Source organism: Nesoenas mayeri, assembly GCF_963082525.1.
Source record: "Nesoenas mayeri genome assembly, chromosome: 4".
In the NCBI taxonomy this organism is placed as follows: domain Eukaryota; kingdom Metazoa; phylum Chordata; class Aves; order Columbiformes; family Columbidae; genus Nesoenas; species Nesoenas mayeri.
In genome coordinates this window covers 49,521,130-49,541,290 of record NC_137540.1, presented here as the reverse complement: position 1 = coordinate 49,541,290, position 20,161 = coordinate 49,521,130, and the positions used below count along the sequence as shown (strand labels likewise).

At 38.8% G+C, this 20,161-nt stretch overlaps 1 protein-coding gene across 2 annotated transcripts in view; it reads right to left on the bottom strand.

Annotated features, from left to right (window-relative positions):
* SCFD2 (sec1 family domain containing 2) overlaps nucleotides 1-20,161 on the bottom strand; it is a gene marked incomplete at its 3' end in the record, with an annotated part of 198,070 nt that overhangs the window by 160,067 nt on the left and 17,842 nt on the right. The window contains exon 3 of one of the 2 annotated variants that reach the window (XM_080344042.1): nucleotides 3,024-3,155. In XM_080344042.1, the coding sequence (XP_080200168.1) occupies nucleotides 3,024-3,155 (132 nt within the window). The remainder of the gene's footprint in view (nucleotides 1-3,023; nucleotides 3,156-20,161) is intronic. The other variant, XM_080344043.1, reaches the window with a different exon arrangement.

The following is a 20,161-nucleotide window of genomic DNA, read 5'->3' as shown; positions in this document are numbered from 1 at the left end:
ACCTCAAAAGATCATCTAGTGCAATCCCCCTGCTGGAGCAGGAACGCCTAGGTGAGGTCGCACAGGAACATGTCCAGGTGGGTTTTGAATGTCTCCAGAGAAGGAGACTCCACAACCCCCCTGGGCAGCCTGTTCCAGTGCTCTGTCACCCTCACTGAGAAGAAGTTTTTTCTCAAATTTAAGTGGAACCTCTTGTGTTCCAGCTTGATGCCATTACCCCTTGTCCTATCATTGTTTGCCACCGAGAAGAGCCTGGCTCCATCCTCATGGCACTCACCCTTTATATATTTATAAACATTAATAAGGCCACCCCTCAGTCTCCTCTAATAAAATCTACTCAGCTCAAAAAATTCGGACAAAATTCTTCATTTCCTTTATTTCTCTTTCTTCTTCTTCCTCAGAACTTCTCTCTCCACTCCTGCTGATTTCAGCAGGAAAAAATGGAGCTCCCAGTGGCATTTGGGACATTTGGGGGTGTTGTGTGTCCTCCCATAACTGCCAGGGCTCTCGCCACACGCAGCCAGGCAGAGAAAGAGGAAAGCCGTGTGTCAGGCACGTTGCTTGCCAGGGAAACGTGGGCAAGCACACGCAGACCTCAGAGTAATGAGCAGCCTTTTAAAGCCCAGAAAACAACAGAATTTATTTTCCTTGCACTGAAAAAAACGGAAACAGGATGGGATCGGGTTTCTCATCGCTGCACAGGGCTCCTGTGCTGCCAGTGTCACACGTGATGCAGCTTTTCACGCAGGTGGCCACTGCAGGAGGGCTCAGCTACACCAAATGGAATTCAAAGCTTTGCTTTCAAATGTAATTCACTCCTTATTTCTAGGAGGGAGGAAAGGAAAAAAAAGTAGTAGCAAAGAAAATACTCTAGCATCTGACACAGCTGGTCTTGGTAAAGAAAGTAAGAGGCAACTTTCATGCTAGAAAAACTCTCTTACATTTAATATTAGGGCCATAAAAAGCTCAGAAAATATCCTAAGTGTTGGGAAAACCAGTGTGCAATCCACCAAGATCTTCTGATACAGGCAGAATCTGAGGTAAAGTCATAAAAACTGAAGTCTAAGCACAGAAAAGAGAGAAAGTATTTCTCTTCTCTCCAGCCAGTGTTGCCTCATATCACAGCCGCAAGAAGGAGCCTTTCAACTAAAACACAGCAATGGGGACCAGAACAGGCCACCAGAATTTTTCCTTCTCAGCAAAAGCAGCAATTGATAAACAACACAATTTCCAGCTTCTCTACAAAGAACTAAGATGTTCTGTAGCATGGTGAACAAGCAATGAACGCGGTAAAGATGCAGATCTGTTCTAAAAATTCATTAATAAATATTTGTCATTGGACGATGTGATATCTAGGCATGAGCTGTAGGTTTTCTGCATTTACGCTAAATAAAAAGTTTTGATTTTGGTGACTGCAGTGCCCTCCTTTCCTTGTTTCTAATTTTATGCATGTTAATCATTTACAAGACTTCCTCAAATTTTGTTTCACCTTTTGAAGTGCAACTACAAAGTTAACAACTGATTATGATTTTAGCACAAGATAAATATAGAATTCACAAAATAAATAACAAAATTCCCTAAATATTAGTGAATTACAGCTACGCTTCAAGAAAACACAAGTCTCAAGAACTAGAGAGTCAGAAATTTGTTTCACCGTCAACTCTTCAGTGTTTCTACATAGCACTATATTGGGCCCACATATGTCAGATGTTTAGTCTGCCATCAGTAAGTGTCAGCTGATACGACTAAGATCCAGGTTATTGCAGCCTTCACTGGATACCATGGGAAGGGGTGGCTGATCTAATCATTCACACAAAGCAGCAAAGGTAGATGGATCGTTACCTCTCAAAGATAGGAAGTAATTACTTCTAATACAAATCTGAATTTCAACATTAATAATCTTTTTTTTAAGGCATATGTAATAGTAAAACAGTGGGGGCTTCTTAATGCCATCATGGTGAATACTCACACACACGTTATCAGTGAAACCTTAAACAAAATTCTGTTATTTACAAACTTGTCTGAAGGAGGCAAGGCACAGTAACAGCCCTCTCACAGCTGCTCCTTTTCCATTTCCTTAAAACAGCTTACAGCATTACTGTTGCAGAAATCTAGTATTTCTGATTAATAATCTACTAAATGCATGTTCTAGGTATTTGTAAAGACCATATAATATATGAAATATTATAGTTGTTAAGAGTACAGGACTTGGCTGTACATCTAATTGTTCTACGATATCTTGGCAGTTTACTCTGGAGTCCCAGATAAAAGCCTATTACTCTTATTCCATGAGGACCTTTCTCTCTTGATGAAACATTCAGCATTAAATAGTCCCAGAGTATATAAAATGCAAAAAAAAAAAAAATATTGCAGTATAGAGCAATACCAGTTTTTATGAGCCTAACATGATATCAATTCCTGCATTTCACTGAGTACAGGATATAGTGAGAATGAGGTTCTAAAAAAGCTATTGACAGTCATTATGTTATATTCCGTCTATCTAACATTTTCAAGAATTCAGGTTTAAAGAGTGCCCAGATGTGGTTTTCAGCTTAAACTCTCTTAGGCCAGGCAGCCTTACTTCACATAAACCTCACTACCTACATAATGTAATCACTTTACAATGTAATCAAATGCAAGATCTGCAGACCTTCCATCAGATCAGCTGCTATTTACAACACCTGCTGTCAGGACACAAATCTTGCTGACTTTTTAAGAATAACCATATTCTCACGCTTTGCACAAAAACAGCACTGCTAACCATTTGCATGCCTTTAATACCCTCCTTCCTGTAACTCCACTGCTTCACCACTGCTCTCACTTTTTTTAAGGTGGTTATATTTAGGAGACACTTGCCTCTCAGACCAGAAAGATCCTGTGGTAGCTACAATGGTCACCTGAAATTTGTTGACAAGGCTAGGGATGAACCAAGAACGGGGTGAGTTTCTCCCTGAGAGCGTTAACTGGAAGAAGAGGAGCTGACATGATCTTTCACATTACCACTGTATATAGCGTCACACTACTCACCCATGCTCATCTTAATAGGTAAATTTTCCCTGCTCGCAGCTTCCACAAGGTGTCTCCTGGCCTCCATCACAGCTTCCTTTTGTTTGAGGTTCATGAAGGACTCCCAGAGAGCTTTGGCAGCTGGATCACTATAAGAAAATGACAGGGTTATACTAAACATTGCTTGAATAATGGAGTAAGCTTAAGACAACATTTATACTTTAAGATGAGTGCTTCTACTTAGTAAATCCTCTGAGGTGGGCAGGATACAAGCAAAAATAAAGTGATATAAAAGCTTGATTTTTTCGTAGTGGAACAGTTGCTACGGGTTACAGGAAAAAAATCTAGAGTTTTTTTCTGCTAATTACAAAGCATTAGAATTCATATATAATAAATAAGCATGTCAGCCTCAAAGTAACCACCACTGTACAATCACGGGAACATCAGAAACAGTCCAAATTTCTTCAGTTACTAAAAAGCTGTGAAAAGGACAGGCTCTGGCTCTCCGTGTGAGCTCAAATCCCAGAGCCAATACTTCCAATGCTGAAGGCTGTTGGTATGATTTGATGAGCTACTGTTACTTTGGGTGTCATGGATTCTCCTTACATGAAAAGAATAATCCATAGCAGAATGTAACTGTCTTTATGGTTTCTGTATTTACAGACTTCCTTTTTATTGTTGCTGTTGCTAAGCTTAAATTAGGAAGTTGTGTGGCTCATCTGCACTCCATTCCCTGTCAGTCTTCTCTCTCCTCCAGGACACTGCATTTGTTGCTGTCCTGAATGAATTCAGTGTTTTCTTGGTAGGAGGGAGGAGAAGGGAGGAAAAGCCCTCGCCTGGGGCTAGAGCCACACATTGGGATTAACTGTGTTGTAATTTTTTTTAAATTTAATTTATTTTTTAAAGAAAAAACCTCCCTCTGTTTTTTCCTCGGGAGACATTTAACTCCTAAATACGTTTTGATGTCATTTACAACATGCTTATAAACATGCCAAAACAAGCTTTGTTTCACAGAAAATAAAAAAGCCCCAACAAATCATTTGATACCCGTTACAGAGCAGCTGTGCTTACAGTCTGCTGCAACAGCAGGGCTGTATTTAGCAAACCTCTGCAATCTCCCAAACCAGGTAAAAGGATTGTAAAGCCCCACTCCCAGGAACCCACATCCTCTGTCAAAGCCTGTGTGAGTAAAAGTACCGTGGGAAGAAGGTTGAGTGCCCTTTCTTCTGAACAAATCACAAACATATAGGAAGAGCAAATTTCATCCTATTGCCGTGCTTTAAGGAAGCAAAAGTCAGATTACGTGACACGGTCCTTCCATTTCTCTTTCACACAGTGCAACTCAGCCTTCCCCTGGTGTCGGAGGGAGGAGGCAGCATCCCAAAACATCCCAAAGCAGCCAAGCACATCTGCAGCAGCTCCTTATTCTCCATCGCCAAGCGCGACCTGAGCACTGATGCTGCACGCTGCTCGTGGGCAGCAGCTCCAAGGGGATTCCTCATGAGAAAAACCGCAGCGATTTATAATGTATGACAGTGCAAGAAATAAGAAAGAGATTCCCAAAGCAACTATTAACAGATGCTTCAACACAGTCTCCCTTTAGTAATGGATCTTTGGGTACTCTATTTTTACAGGCTCTCTACTCAATTATTATGATTCAGTCCTACCCACCCAGCATCACTTTTAAATGCAGCCTGTTGATCCTGTTCACATCACGTTCCCAGGGTGTGTCTCACTGTCATTTACAAGCACACCTGAGGTTTGGATTGCAAGAGGGCACTTCTTGCCTGTTAACTAATCCCTTCCTAAACATGCAGCTCCAAATAAAAATGTATAGAGATTAGGAATCAGGCCTAAACCATCAGGAAGCTAGTTACAAAAACACCTTCTTTTTTTTTTTTCCTATTTGTAAGAAAAGTTAAGATCTGTTTTCTAAGATTTTAACCTGTTCTTATTTTCCCAATTATTTTCGTCATCATAAATCTAAGCAGAGCCTTGCATGAACACAGACACCAGGAGCTAAGACTTTCAAACAAAGAAACAAACAACACAAGGAAACTAAAATAAGTCTCCCAAATTTTGCACTGTTTTTTGTAGTCTCATCTTTCTCATTTCCATACTTTATAAAGAAATTTAGCAAATAGTAAGTGTAGAAAAATCATCCCCAAAGCACCTATAGACCTCAGTAAAAGTCAGAATGTACGTGATAAGGTTGCACCATTGTTCGGTGCCCTCTGTCCTTGCTTGCTGCTCTCTCGCCACACTAAGTGTTGATCAGTACTGTCAATTTGGATTGCACAGTCTTTGAAAGCAATGTATGCTATGCTTGTGTAATCATGGCTACAAGTCCCTGTTTCAGCTGGTACTTCTTCTTGCTACTAGTTTAAACAATAAAAAAACTCTCTAAAATAACAAACAAATTCTTTTAAATCAAAAAGTCATACTAATGCACTAAAAAAAAATTGGCGAGGGGAGGTTTGCTATCTGCTTTGTAAACTCTTCCTCCTTTAGCCATCGTAGTTTTTCTTTAATCCCAAGGACCTAAATTTGCACAATCCCTGAAGGTTTCTTTAGCACACAAAAATTAACAAAAAGTGAAACAACTGTGGTACAGCCAAAAAGCAGTTGGGGGGCAACCACACTCCTGTATGCTTGGATCTCTGTGTAATCCACTGAGTTTCTGTAGGCGTTTCTCTTCCCACTGCTTTGCAGAATACCTAGTGGTTGAGCTATGATATATAGAACAATACACAAACCGGCTGAGATCAATATATCTTAATAGCTCACATACATAGTCAACTGACTAGGTCAATCCACAGAAAGCAACAGTTCCCACATTCAGCCTTTTTTTTTTTTTGAATCGTAATAGGGAAGAAGAGCAATAAAAGTAGTTGTATGTTTTCTGCTGAAAACACTTTTCCCACTCCCCATCTAATACATCTTTAGAGAAGGGATTTTGCTTTGAACAGGACATCAATGACAGGACAGGAATGGCTGCTGGGAATGAGTCAGTAGGACGCAGCACAGAGCTCTGGTGTTGCCTCTTGCCTGATCCAAGAAGTTACCACAACATTTTCCTTTTAGAGATTTCTAACACTCGGAAACAATATTATCTTATCTTCCCCTTGTGGTGAGACATTTGTCTGTGACTGCCTTCCAGCTCCTGTCACAGTGCCCTTCCCCTCCTCTTTTTCCCATCTGCAGTTCCTCTGCTTTGGTCCAAATGCTCTAATCTGATGACACTGGTGCTGTAATCAATGATTTGTATGGGATCCAGTACCCCAATTCAAATTCCTCCTTCCTCTTGCATTCCTTGACTTCCCAAAGACTATTTATTTGGTTTACATGTTACCTAGTGAACTGCTGCAGTAGTTTTCTGAAACTAAGTAGATTTTAAAAAAATATTTTATGCATCACAAAATATTTAAAGATATTGTCTGAATCATGTTGTTTTGCTTAAGAAAAACTAAACTCTGTACAGTTACACTACAGTACAGATCAGGAACTCTAAACCACTCTTCCAAATCAATGGCATGACAATAGGTAAATAATTCAGTGCACGCTTCTGTGCATATCTCTGTAACAAAATGTTTTGCAAGGGGCACAGCAAGCCTGATAGAGCACTAAAAGTCAGGGGCTTCTACCGTTAACCAGTTTCACCAACAAGCTTAGAGTTTTGCTCACAGGTTTTGATACCCTGTCCTGCCTTTTATCATCATGGTCATAGTACCTAATGAACCAGCCATCTCAGAAAACAGAACATAATAAAAATAAGGGTAGCAGTTATCTCGTAGACAAATTAGAAGGTCATTAAACAAAAACATTACGTTACGTCCAGAGATAAGGTTGAAGTCTTTGAAAAGCCCCCCTAGACACAGCCATACCATTCGACATACATAAAGCAAGGTTTTTGACAGACATTTGATAATTGCAAATTTCCTCTTTCACACAGAAATGTTGCATATTTTTCATGAGCCATTCTCTGTTCCAAGACTATTTAAAATTTACCTGCATATAATTTGGACTTTAAAACAACAACAACAAAGGTTATAAAGGAAGAGGGAGAAATCTAGACAGCTGAAAGATGCATCTTCCCTACTTCTGGTACTTGCATGCCAGTTTTCAAAACTGAACTGTGAAGACAAAGAGCAAAAAAGGATCAGTCATCAAACAGATAATCTATATGAATCCTGAAATGAGACACCAGCTGGCAGTAGTGCAAGGAAATTGGTGCTGATGAGAAGCAGGTCAGAAAGACTGGGATTTTCTATGCTGACCAAGGACAGCTACAAGCGGTTCAAAGCAGCCCTGACTTGCAGCCTCCAGAGGCACTCTTTCTTTAATTAAAGATAGGAGAGACCAAAAAATAAACACAAAAATCAAGAATAGAACAGGTTAGCTGTGAACTGGCTAACTAGCTGGCTTCCCAAATTTACAATACCCAAAGGACAGACTGCTCAATGAAATCTGCTGTTCACTGGCACCAAGATGACAGGATGAAAAAGCCAAACCCTTGAGAAAAAGTATGGGTGCAGTTTGGTGAGCAGCTTCAGCAACACTCACTGTGGGAGAACTTGTTCTCATTCCCTTTCAGCTGTGGCAACACATTCCATGTGGGACTATGCATTGAGTCAGATAGGAAAAAGATGGTAATTTGTAAGCACAGCTCAGGTCCCTCAACTATTTTGTTTGATCTAGACATTTATGAGTTGATAATCAAATGCCTAACCTTGTATCTATTAAAATAATTGTAACTTATTCTCTTGATCTGGTCTGATCCAGTCCTGCAAGGATACTACCGCCAAGGTCATCTGACAGACAGAAAATGCCCCACCTGTGACCATCTGTAGGCTTAGTCTCAAAGCTACTCGTTTTAAACACATCTAGGGAGAACAGTGGGAGGCTGGTGGCACTGGTATGTGCTGTTACCAACCAGAAGTCAGTAGTCTGGAAATAGGTGAAATCAATTGCTAGTCAATGGAGAACAAACTCTTGGAGTAGACACAAACCTAAAGGCAAAGATAGAAACTTGGGGACACTTGGGACACTTGCGTGTACAATGCACAACACCACAATTTTAGACTTGGCTGAAACAATTTGTCTCTTGCTTCACACCACCCATACAGAAATATACTTACTTCCTTACAGCTCCACATCTCCGTTACTGATAAATTACTAAAATATGGTCTTCCAGGTCACTAGTGTAAGAGCAAAAGGTCAAAAAAGCCATAAGCCCATACTAGAAAATATGTCAATTCAATGACTAAGTGGTCCCCATTTACCATTACATTTTCAGATCTACCAATAGGCCATTGTTAACCTCCTTAGCATGGATAATATTAGCGAAGCAATGTATTTCTTCAATCAGCCTGTATAATTAACAAAATGAAAATAAGTCAAACACTCTTGTCCAAGCAGCATACCATCATCACCAAAATTATCAACCACACCTGTAGTCTCTGGCAAGCTATTGCAAATTATTTTCATATGATCTAATTTCCAGTCAAGGAGGATAAAATAAATTGACAGGTACATTATCTATTACTGGATTTTTCCCTAGACTAAGTTGCCTAACAGGACAAATTCAGGTCATCCTATTTTCTCCTTATAAAACACTGGTATAATAAACTCTTTATTTAAGTTTCATGCAACCTTTTCTGTGGCCTCAGGCTAATAATAGGTCAAGAGTCTCTTCGATAACCTTTTCAAAGGCCAAATTGAGAAGTCAGTATCTACATTGAGTTTCCTTCCCAGATCTACTACAGCTCCAATCAAGAAACAAAAGGATTACTTTGTACAGTTCTGTTTTGTTTTTAAACTGCTTGGGGTCACGTGAAAGCACAGTCTACATCAGAAATGGCAAGTAACCAGGTGGAGGACATCATACAAGCGAGATGTTAATGAAGGAAGAGTAAGTGAATATGGTTATTTCTATACCTGGCAAAGGACATGGGATTTCAAAGAGCAACTTGCTGACACAGGCTCTGAATAAGTGACAGAAATCAACAGTGAGTGGGCTTCAAAAATTAACCAGCTGAAATGACAGCATTTCAGCATAACAAAATAGTTGTGTTTGTACTTTTACAGTTAAACAAAAAAAATCAGAAGGAAAATTGTGAGTCTCAAGATGAGACGGATTCTGTGGTTATCATATCAGCGAAACTTTCACCTTATGTCAATATAGCTTTACAGCTCAGCTGTGCGTGTATATTTTTGCAAGAGGAAGGGAGGAGGAAAAAATTCAGTAAAGATTAAATTGGAGCTCCATTAATACCACAAAGCTGCCCCAAACTGAGTGACTGCTAAAAAAAACAGTAAGCGTGCTGCCATTGTATCCTTTGCAATAACTCACATTCATTTTAAGAAGACACAACATCCACACTAAGTGCATAGCACTTCAGAAAACAACAGCAGGGTGCTGAGAAGACCATTACTACAAAGGACAAATCCATTGCTGGCAATATGTCATCCGAATACCGTCAAACTGAAAAGAAGCACAAGCCTGTGATAAGACGCAATGATTTGGCTATGAGCCTGCAGCGAGGGGCCACGTACCAAGAGACATCCCCCCTCCTCCCATCCCCTGGCTGTTTCGGAGAGCGCGGGGGCCACACCAAGGCTACAGCGGATATACCACGCATTCCTGGAGACCAGCCTGACAACTCGGGGGGACAGCCACGTCCCCGACAACCAACAGCGACACGTGGAACTGGTCTGCCTGAACAACCTCTGCTCCGCATGGCAGGGATGCTGTGGGGATGCTGCAGGGATGGAGAGAGCTGAGCTCTGTGACACCGCGCTGCCCAGACACAGCTGGGCTCAGAGAAAGAAGCTGCTCTTCGTTTCACCCTTCTGAAAGTGACCAAAAGGCTCTAATGCAATTTATCAAAACTTTTCTATACAGAAACAGCTGTCAGTATTTCCAGGACTTCAGTCTGTCATGCTGCCGCATATTCGCGTGTGTCCCAAGTGTGTGCACTCAGCAGGCTGGCCCATGTGTGTTCAGCTTAAGATGTGCCAATACTCTCTTCAAAGAAAAACACAAAAATCCAACAATGTTTATTTTCAGGTAAATATAAATTGCACATCCCCAGGATGGACTAACACTTTTTACTTCTAAGAGAGTAAAAGGACAACTTTTTGAAGCTTTATAATGGCGGACTGTAATTCTGCTGTTGGACATTTTGTATGGCGGGCCAATCTGCTCAGCCTACTTGAATACGTCTTGTAGACAGTAGGAACTTGAACTACCTCCTAATCCATCCTAACTGTAGAAAAAAAAAGTAAACAGAAAGCTAATGTCATCTTGGTATGGTACTTGCAGAAAGCCGCAGACAGAACATTGGATATTAGTATCCTCACCACAGATTACTAAAAATATTGCAACATGGCAAAACACACAAAACTTTTTAAAAAACAAGCTCTTTGCAGCCATTCAGGCTAGAACCTTATTCTCACATCCTCACTTAGATGTATGTCCTCTGTGTATTGGTTTTTATGATTAGAACATGCAAATGGTACTACAAAAAAAACAAAAGAGTCCGACAGCCAACATAAATGTGTTCCTGAATAATTTAACTGTTATTTCCCAGTTTCACTGCAAGCCCTCAAGCCACTTGGTGGGTGTAATCTGCTCTAGACTCAACTGTGGCTATGTACTTTGGCACCAAGTCAAAATAGAGAGGTTATTGTTTGATTTATATGCCAAAAGCCACTTAGATAAAGGGCTAATGGCAGGCTGATAGCTTCAGCCTTTGCATGTGGTGTTTATACAGACCCTTCTTTCCTCTCCCTCCTTTCTGTCTATACTCCAGGAAGGCTGTGTCACATCAAGATCAAGTTAATTAATTAACTCTTACTAGCATAATTTGATTGATAAAACAATTGATTCACTAAAGGTCATGGGGAGTGCTATTAAAACACCAACCTTTCTGCCTCAACAGTGCACAAGGTTTTGAGATTTGCATTTTTCTACACTGCAAACAGCAATTTTAAAGCAATAATCACATTACAATAATTGATGGAAGAAGCTATGAGAAATTAATCTGTCAATTAAAGTGCACTGCGAAGTTCAGAAAATATTCAAGTACTTCATGAGATATTTTAGCAAACAGCAAATCAATCCTACAACAGGAAGGGTCACATAAGAGAATTCTCTATATTGTTAGCTCTACAGAGCTAACTATTAAACTTACCCCAAAAAAGAAAACTAGAGGCCTTGCCTATGTGATATACTTTGCTATTTACTATGTCCAAACTAGGAACATTTCCTAGTATATAAATGTTCCTGTACTTTTAAAGCACTCCTACAGGGAACATAGACCTATATGACCAAATTATTATTTATTAGATGTTAGTAAACTTCATCATCAATTTATACAACTAGACTACTTTTCTGCAAGACACAAGCAGCATAGATTTTTAATTTTTAAAAAAGGCCATTTTAAAGATACAGCAAAAAAAAAGAATCATTAAAAATACACTAGATTCTAAAAAGCCTTTTGCCAACAAGTAATTTTAAAGCCCTCACTTTAAACCAGCAGGCAGATAAAAAAGAAGCTGCTAGGCATTTAAAAAGCAATTTTGAGATAATATTCAAGGTGTGGTAAATGAGCTTGCAGCTGGCAAAGCTAAAGTGTAAGACCAAAAATGGGAGCTGATGACTACCCACAAAGTTTTACAACAGATTCCCCTCTGGACTATGTAAAATTTTTGTAAGCATGAAGTGTTAGAAGCAACATTTTTATCAGGAGTTCATTGGCCAGTTCACTGATGTTGTTCAATATATACGTATACAAGAAAGTACAGTATTAATTGGACTAATACAGTAGACCTGCTCATAAAAAGACATTGTTTGCCACTAAAAGTCAAAAATTCCATAATTCTTTGCCTCCTCTCCTCTGTTTTGACCTTAGCAAGGATTAGGATACAGATAAAATTTTCTTCGTTGCTGATTTCACATGCAGCTGACTCAACATGGCCATCTAACAAATGGGCACAGTACACGGGTTATTCTTTGAAAACTCCAGCTCACAAATGAAGTGTATGCTGTCTAGAGCACCAGGGCAAAGTTGGTTAAAATACAGTGGTAAGAGAAGGAACAGTTATTATAGGCAAGTTATTATATTTTATTTTTAGATTGCCATACCTACAGATACCAACTCACCAGGGCAATGCTGTACATCGGGCCAAGTTAACTTAAATTTTGCAAATGTTTTCAGATGCAGGATGGTAAAACAAGCTGTTAACTACTGTTAGGAGAAGAGAAAATAATCATTGGTCATGTCTGGTGAATCTTAAGACCAACACAGGAATAGGAAAGTATTCTTTGAATTTACTACTGAGTGCCATGAGAGAATAAGTTTTTGTTCATCTTATAATGAAGCATACAAAGTATGGGACAAGATTTTCATGGACATAGTAGCAAAAGTCTAAAAAATGCTGAGAATATACAAAATCACAAGCTCATTTCAGACAGACAGGAATTGTGAAAGAATTATCTCAAAACAGTTTTTAAAACATCATAATTTTAAGTTGCAAAACCACTATGTTTCATATGAACTATTGTATTCCAATAAAACCATGACCACTATACTGCAAACTGGGAAGAAATATGCTCCCTATTATCAGTGGAGCATGGGAGAACTTAAAACCAAACAATTCAGGAGGTTCTTACAAACACAACTAGCATGGCAACCCCAAACTGCCCCACAACTGCTCTGTTTACCTACAGCTCTTTGCTTGGGGCTCAATTCCTTTCCCCCTCTCCACAGATGATAGACAGTAAATCACACTCTTAAAATTTGACATATTTTTGGTCCCACAGGTGAACTGAATTACAATAAATTTAAGATTTAATTATTAAAAGGTTGGCAAGGATTCAGTTCACATCAGGAACTGATTGAAAAGAAAAGAAAAAAATCCTCCCAACAAAAGTGAACGGTAACATTGCATTCTACGTTTTACGCTTTTTATTTTTAAATAGAAAAAATAAAAGAGAAACTTAACTTTTCTGGCTCATTCATGTATCTACTTTACAGATGGCCATACTTACAAAACAGAATATGTACACAAGTTTGATGACTGTGGTCAACCACCATTTGAAGCAGGTTCGTCATTTGCCAAACCCACCATCTTAAGTTTTATCGAACATTTCCTCAACCCAAGCATCATGTAAACTTGTAAGGACAAGCATCTTAACCACAGTCCTGTTTCACGTTGATCTAAATATAGACATATTTATATACATATATGCTGTGATACACATACAAGAAGTTTCTTGGCTTCAGAAAGCCAAAAAGTTTAACATACACAGTTCAGCATCCATGACACAGAACAACTTTACTCGCTAATAACCGCATACATGAGACAACACAGCTGCGCACAGAATGATGTTATGGAAAAATAATGCAACTCCACTCATTGCTGCTTCCAGTATCAAAGAGTAATAGTGTAAACTAATGACATTAGTGTGCATTAAACCAAAACAGAAAAATAATTCAAGACAGCAGAAAAGTAATCTGTGGACCGTATTTTACCATAACAAAAGTCAGCACAAACACACGCACACACACACTGTATCTGAAAAGAAAATTAATTTATAAATCCTTTTATTCTATTCCATTTACATAGACTAGTAATACAGAATTTCTGTATCAGCTTAATATTAGAACAGCTTCTTAGTGAAAAAGTTCTTAGAAAACATTCAGAGTTTTTTTTTTCAATAGAATTTACTACACTTATATTTAAACTGATATGGTCACATTGAATAATCCTTTAGATAGATGACATTTCTACAGTGTTTCATCTGATTATAAACAGCCAAAACAGCATTTTCCTTTGTTAAAAACAAAACTACACGGTCCAACAAATAGTTTGCGGAGCTATGGGTTCTCATCTCTTTCTTGTTCTGTTTATTTTAGCTGTTCCCAAGATCATTAATATCCACTGTAACCTGTAAACTTCAAGGTCAACCAAAGGTGAAACATAAGGAAGCAATAGAATATCGAGTATTCAACTGGATTATATGCTGTGAAACATTAAGGCAATTTCCCTATACCATACCTTTTCTTCTTTCTTAGTAATAGAAGATATAAGAAGATAAACGCCATATAGCTATTGAGCCTGATTTCTTGATTTGGAGGATTTACAGAAAGACTAATAATTCCTTTTACAGAGCAATTTTGAAATTTACCAACTGTGGCTTTCTCAAAAATGCTATGTAATCAGAACAAAATGAGTAGAAAATATTCAAACGTTCCATAGATGGAATAAAAATATACCCAAAATATTGTAATACTGTATCTTACCACTGCCACAAGCAACATAAACCCCCTAAGTCTCCATCGATTGTAGCTGTTAATCTACAGCAGTGATGTGTTGTATTACATGTATAAGCTTGTGACCAGTAGCACTAAGAACACACAAAAGCCTTGCAAATACAACTAACCTTAAGACCAAGAGGGGTCAGGTCTTCTTGTGGGCCAAACATCACACAAATCTCTGAAGCTCCTGGATTAATTTACCTCTCACATAGTTATCCTTCTGCAGATGAGCCATGCCAACACCAACAAAGCTATACATGCATATAAACCATATCATCTCTATCTGTAACATCAGAGGGGAAAAATATATATATATAAACTGTCATCCCCTACAGGTGCTGTAGCATCCAAGTGCAGTACATCAAAATCTGTAAAATAAGCTGAACAAGCAGAAGAGGCTTAGACCAGGACCCTACATCTTCTCCAAACCACCCTGTGAAAATGAGAACTAGTGCTTAATTCCATAACACTTTGTTGTCTGCAAACTATAAAATTATTAGAAGTCTGAATTGAGTTACTGGCCATTACACTAAAGCTCCTATTCACTTTAGGAAATTTTAATTCAAAAATAACACTGCAATGCACACACACAGGGATTAATGCAAGCAAACAGACTTAGCTTTGCAATTTCATATGGTGGCTGATACTGCTACAAGATTATTTCTTCAACAGCTATCAAATGTTTTGTCAGGAAGAGAGTTCCTCTAAACAAGTAAGGCTGCCTTTGCTGAGCTACTGGGAGAAGCCACAGCACGAGCATGAAATGGGTGGCAAAGGACCAGGCTTTCCCTAAATACATTTCTGAAGCCAGCTCTATTCACATTCTACAAAACTGACTGCCAGTGATGTTTCACACCATTATATGACTACTGTGCAACATGCAATATGTTTTTGTCATAATGCTAATGCTGGAAGATGTTACCCTGAGGCAAGTCTCCAGGAAACAAAGGCACTTTCAGGAAGGTAAGGGGTGTAGGAAAAGGAATCTGTGCGGTCCTGTTGCTGCTCACCAGGCTGAAGCACGAGTGAAAGGGAAGCACTAGTCATACAAACAGCCCTGAAACAGAAGCATGCCTGGAAATTACACCAACAAGAAACAGATCATCATCTTTGCCTGAAGTCCTTTTATGATGGTTACTTATCAACTTCAAGAACCTCTGAAGTCTATAATCTTACAAGATTATTATCCTGGAACCAAATGCTGTTGGTTGTCTTAAGATACATTAATTTCTGGGTGTCTCTTTTAAAACTTGGATTCTCTCAAAAACTTTACTGGAAGTCAAATGTACCAATAAAACAGGGATTCTATTAATCTTTTTTAAGGATTCTTCTTTTTGATCTAATACGAGTATACTTACCAAACACAAAGTTTGGTCATTTTAAGCCTTTCTGGTGATACCCTAAGCAGAGGGATCTGGCAGATTACTGACAGAGAAAGCAAGCAAGATGCATCTCTGAAAGGTAGGACCAATTTTGATAGAGGCTGACTGATGTTTATGTCTTAGTAATCCTTCAATTATTAAATCTCACTAAGCTCCATCTTATATACAGATCCGATTTTGAATATGTCAAGTGCAAAGAGAAAAACAGATTAACTGTCAACTAGCCAAAGAGTTCTAGCTGTAAGATGTGGTCAGCACACCTCAAAACATTTTAACTCTATCTTTTCTCTAAGCCCTGTCTGTTTCTTTTTCAAATTTTGCTGTTGAACAACACATAAGACATTCTGTTACCATTTTCGTCCATTAACCAGCTGGTAGGATTACCTCCCTTCTACATTAGTTGCACACCAGCTGTCTCCACAGAAGAGCCTTTATTACAGGCCACAGAATATTTAGCTCAACTTTCCCATTATTCAAACAGTAGCTCTTAAACAATTATGAAGGCACTGGGGCAGTCATTCAGTGGATAGTTATGCATTGCACTGGGACTTGCAAAAACGAGTTTCAGTTCCAAATGCACAGCAGCATTCTCTCTCCTTGCCAGCTATTCAGGACTAAGCTCCTCTGCACTGACTCAGCATGGGACCCGGTCTAGCAGTGCTCCTTCCTCGTCTTCTGCTCCCACCTCAGTGATACGTTCTTTGGAAGTCTTCAAAGATTTCTCAAAGGAGAGCCTACAGAAGAGTAAAATGCGTAAGCTGTAATAGCATGTGAAATTGTCGAGGAAAAAAAAAAGGGGGCTGTCCACCACCATTCAAAAGCAGAAGCGGCAACTCATCTGTAGATGAATTACAGGCAGGCTAATCCAAATAAACAACCAAGGACACCATAGCAATTGGATGACTGTGAGAAACAGGACTGACCATCCAGATGAATGATGAAGCCAGTTTGCTTCCTTCAAGACAAATGAAAGAAAAATCACTGAAAACTGAAATTCTTTCTGTTGCAAGGAGAATTGATTATTGAGACCTGATCCGCCCTGTTTTCCAGATGTGGATATACAGTACTTCACAAGGTAAAGGGAAGGCTTGATGCCAAAAACTTCTCAGATATGCCACAGCCTTCTTGGTCACCGTAATGAAACAGACCTTAATCATTCCAGCACTACCCCAAAATTCACTCCTGCTCCTCTAACAGTGGCCGAACTCTGCAGGGGTGAAGCGAAAAAAGTGCACGCAAATAATTTCTTAATACTTTCTAATATTTATAATCATAATTTAGTCCTGTCCGAGTTTCTACTGGTTGCTTTTTGGTCCAACAAAATGGTTCTGTAAAATGTTGCATTCCTACAAGCTGCAGGACAGCTTACACAGAATGCCAGACCAAGTTCTGTATGAATCAAGTTAATTGAAAGCTTCTGAGTAGGATTTTGTGCACTACAAGGTATATCAAAACTCTTGCCAAGCAGCTCTTTAAAATGTACATAGTAAAGAGTTACTTGTCAGAGATTTTAATTTCGTTTTTGGGCAAAGTAAATGAATTACGCTAAAAATAAAGTCTGATCCTTACAACATATGTATTACTTGGGAATACTACATGTAACATAATAGATTACTTTAGAGCATTCTGTTCTGTGTTTTAAAGCTATTGTATAAGGTTATTTTAATAAAAATTATTCCAGTGAAAGAACAGTTAGTAATGAGGTGCTGACAATTGAATCTACGTTCAAGGATTTCACTGGCGTGCCAAGTCCACTTTTACAGATGCACTGGGTTAGTTATCCAATACATGTCCTTGAGGCATGTAAAACCAATATATTTTGGGTCACTTTTGGCAGCAAAGATAGATGAGACAAGTGAAAACATTTACCAAGAACACATCTGAAGTGTGTTTTTCTTATTAGAGAAATGTAAGAAAATAAACTCAGATACCATGGAATGCCAGGAATTCCCTCTCCTCAATGTTTTTGATTTACAAGGCCAATATTTGGTAGTCTCCTTTGACCTCCCTCCCTCATTTGCTGGCCTAAAGCCTTGAGTAACCAAAGCAACCTCTTGACTAGTCCATTTTGAGGGCTTAATGTACAGGAACATGTCTTCATCAGAGAAGGAGAGACAATCCTTTCCACAAGTGACTCAGTTACCACAAGAATCATTGCTTATGAAGTCTTATGGCATAGAGCACTAAAAACAAAGATACTCTATTTATGAGTTGAGAACAAGTGTTGAAGTAGAGACTTGGAGACCCATAATAAATAGTAAAAAAAATAATCTGAAGCAGGCCTTACATCTTATAGACATGTTGTTGAACAGGCAGGGCCAGATTCTCTGCTAGCATGTTAGTGAAAGCAAACTTCGACTAACTTAACGGCTTGGCCCTGTATATCTTCCTTATGTCCCTCTCTCACTTCAAAGTAGCATATTTGTCATAGTTTCAATGCAAACCTAGAGCCCTGGCTTCTTCAGATCTCACACAAACCTAATATGGCCAATTCTAGCCTTCAAAACCAAACTGATAGCTATTCAGAAAGAATAAAGCTCCGGCCTTAGGCTTTCATTTCTATAACCATTTCCATGTTCCAGTTGATCTGTCACAGAGAACAAGATAAGGACTTTTGTCTACATTGCATATATTTACCCTGTGCTCTGGATATCTTCTCACAGCCCCTCCCCGATAAACTTCTGCCTACCACAGAATGAGTAAGAAGAGCAGAATTTTGTCTTAATCCAAAATCTCTGGATTTTCCATAGCTTTTTTTAGTCATCCGATATTAACACTGCATCCTTCTAAAAAAGGCTTGTATAAGAGGTGTGTTGGGTGCTGTCTAATTTCCCTCCTCCTCCACATTCTCTCCTTACCATCAGAACCCAGTGTATCACTGATGGTCTATTCCAACTCGTGCAAAGAGTGTTTGAAGCCATGACATATTCCCCTGTCACTAATAAGACCTGCAGCTTTTTCTATCAAAGTCAATTTCCTTTTTCTAAAGGGTAACTGGAGCCTGAGCACCCACGTGCAGCATACACATTCAGTGTGCGTTATGTGGCTGTTTCCAGTAACTGAAAATGGCTCAATATGGATTTCTTTTTCTGGTTGCTTATTTAAATAAGTAGTACAGTCATGGAGAGACCTAGGTAAGGTCATAAAACTCTTCTCTCCTACAGTGAATGGGAATCTTTCCCAGTTGAAGATAATTTTAGAAATTACTTGCAAAATCTATGGAAATTAAGTGGCATTTGGATTAGCACAGTCATCCAGAGCCTGCCGAAAGATCATTTCTGGCCATAGTTCATCAGGGCATAAAAATTGGCTTGGTTTGGTCAATATTCACAACCACTTTTGAAACTGAGAGCAGCTATAAAACAGCAAAACCCATTTCAGAATCTCTTTGCTACACTTCAGGAAAACAAGATGCATGAAGAGAGGTGAGCACTAGAGCTAGGTATTATGAGTTAGAATCCAAAGATCTGCCATCTAAATAACAGAATCCATGCTAAATATTATTTAGCCATGCTAAATAACAGAAGAGGAGGCTGGATTTTTGGATCAATTATAAACAAATTAAAATCAATAGTTGTGTAAGTATTTATCTGTATAAAAACGAAGTACTTCTCCATGCACAGATTCTGTCTACTTTCCAGAGCAAAAGCATCTTTAAGCTCTGCCAGGTGAATAGCTCACTTCACATAAATTGTAGCCCATGTAAGCTTTGACTCCTGTTTCATATAAAGCTCAGAATCATGAAAGAATCCAAGTCATGTAGTTAAAACTTGCAAGCAAATCTGTTGCCAACAGATAATATTGTTTCCTTCCCAAACATTGATTCGTTGTCTGAATTAGCAGCTGTCATTTGTTCTTCTCATCAGTCTATTATGGCACATTTTTCTCTGTTGTAAGCTACAGCAGGCTTACTTTATAGTATGACAATGATAAACTAAAACACCCCTCCAGGTCACTCAGTCACTCTCTGTTCTGGCACTATGATTGAACAGCAAATGAGTAATTCCACAGTATCCAATAAGGCCAATGCATATCACTGCATTTTAAAATTTCACTGTTGAGGTCATTCGGAAGGCAAACCTGAAGGCAGCTGACCAAGCAGATTGAGAGCTAGTCTTAGCACAATGTCAGCCAAAGCAACAGTTACTAGGAGATTGTACAAGAAAGATTGGAGCTCACATTGGAGATTCATAAAGTCTACTTAAACAGACACAGTCTGTATGCTGCTATTGAATTCTGAATACTTCTGCAGGTAAATACACTGTGGCCACACCAAGAAAAAAACAGTTTGCAAATTTACACAGGGGAAAAACAGAAAGTCACAAAATTCACAAATAAAAGCATTAAGGTAATAAGAAAACGATGTCCATTTGAAAATAAATGCTGTGGACAGCCAAAAAAAACACCACTCCTAAGAAACCTAAAGATCTTCCCCTTCTGTCCTGACTG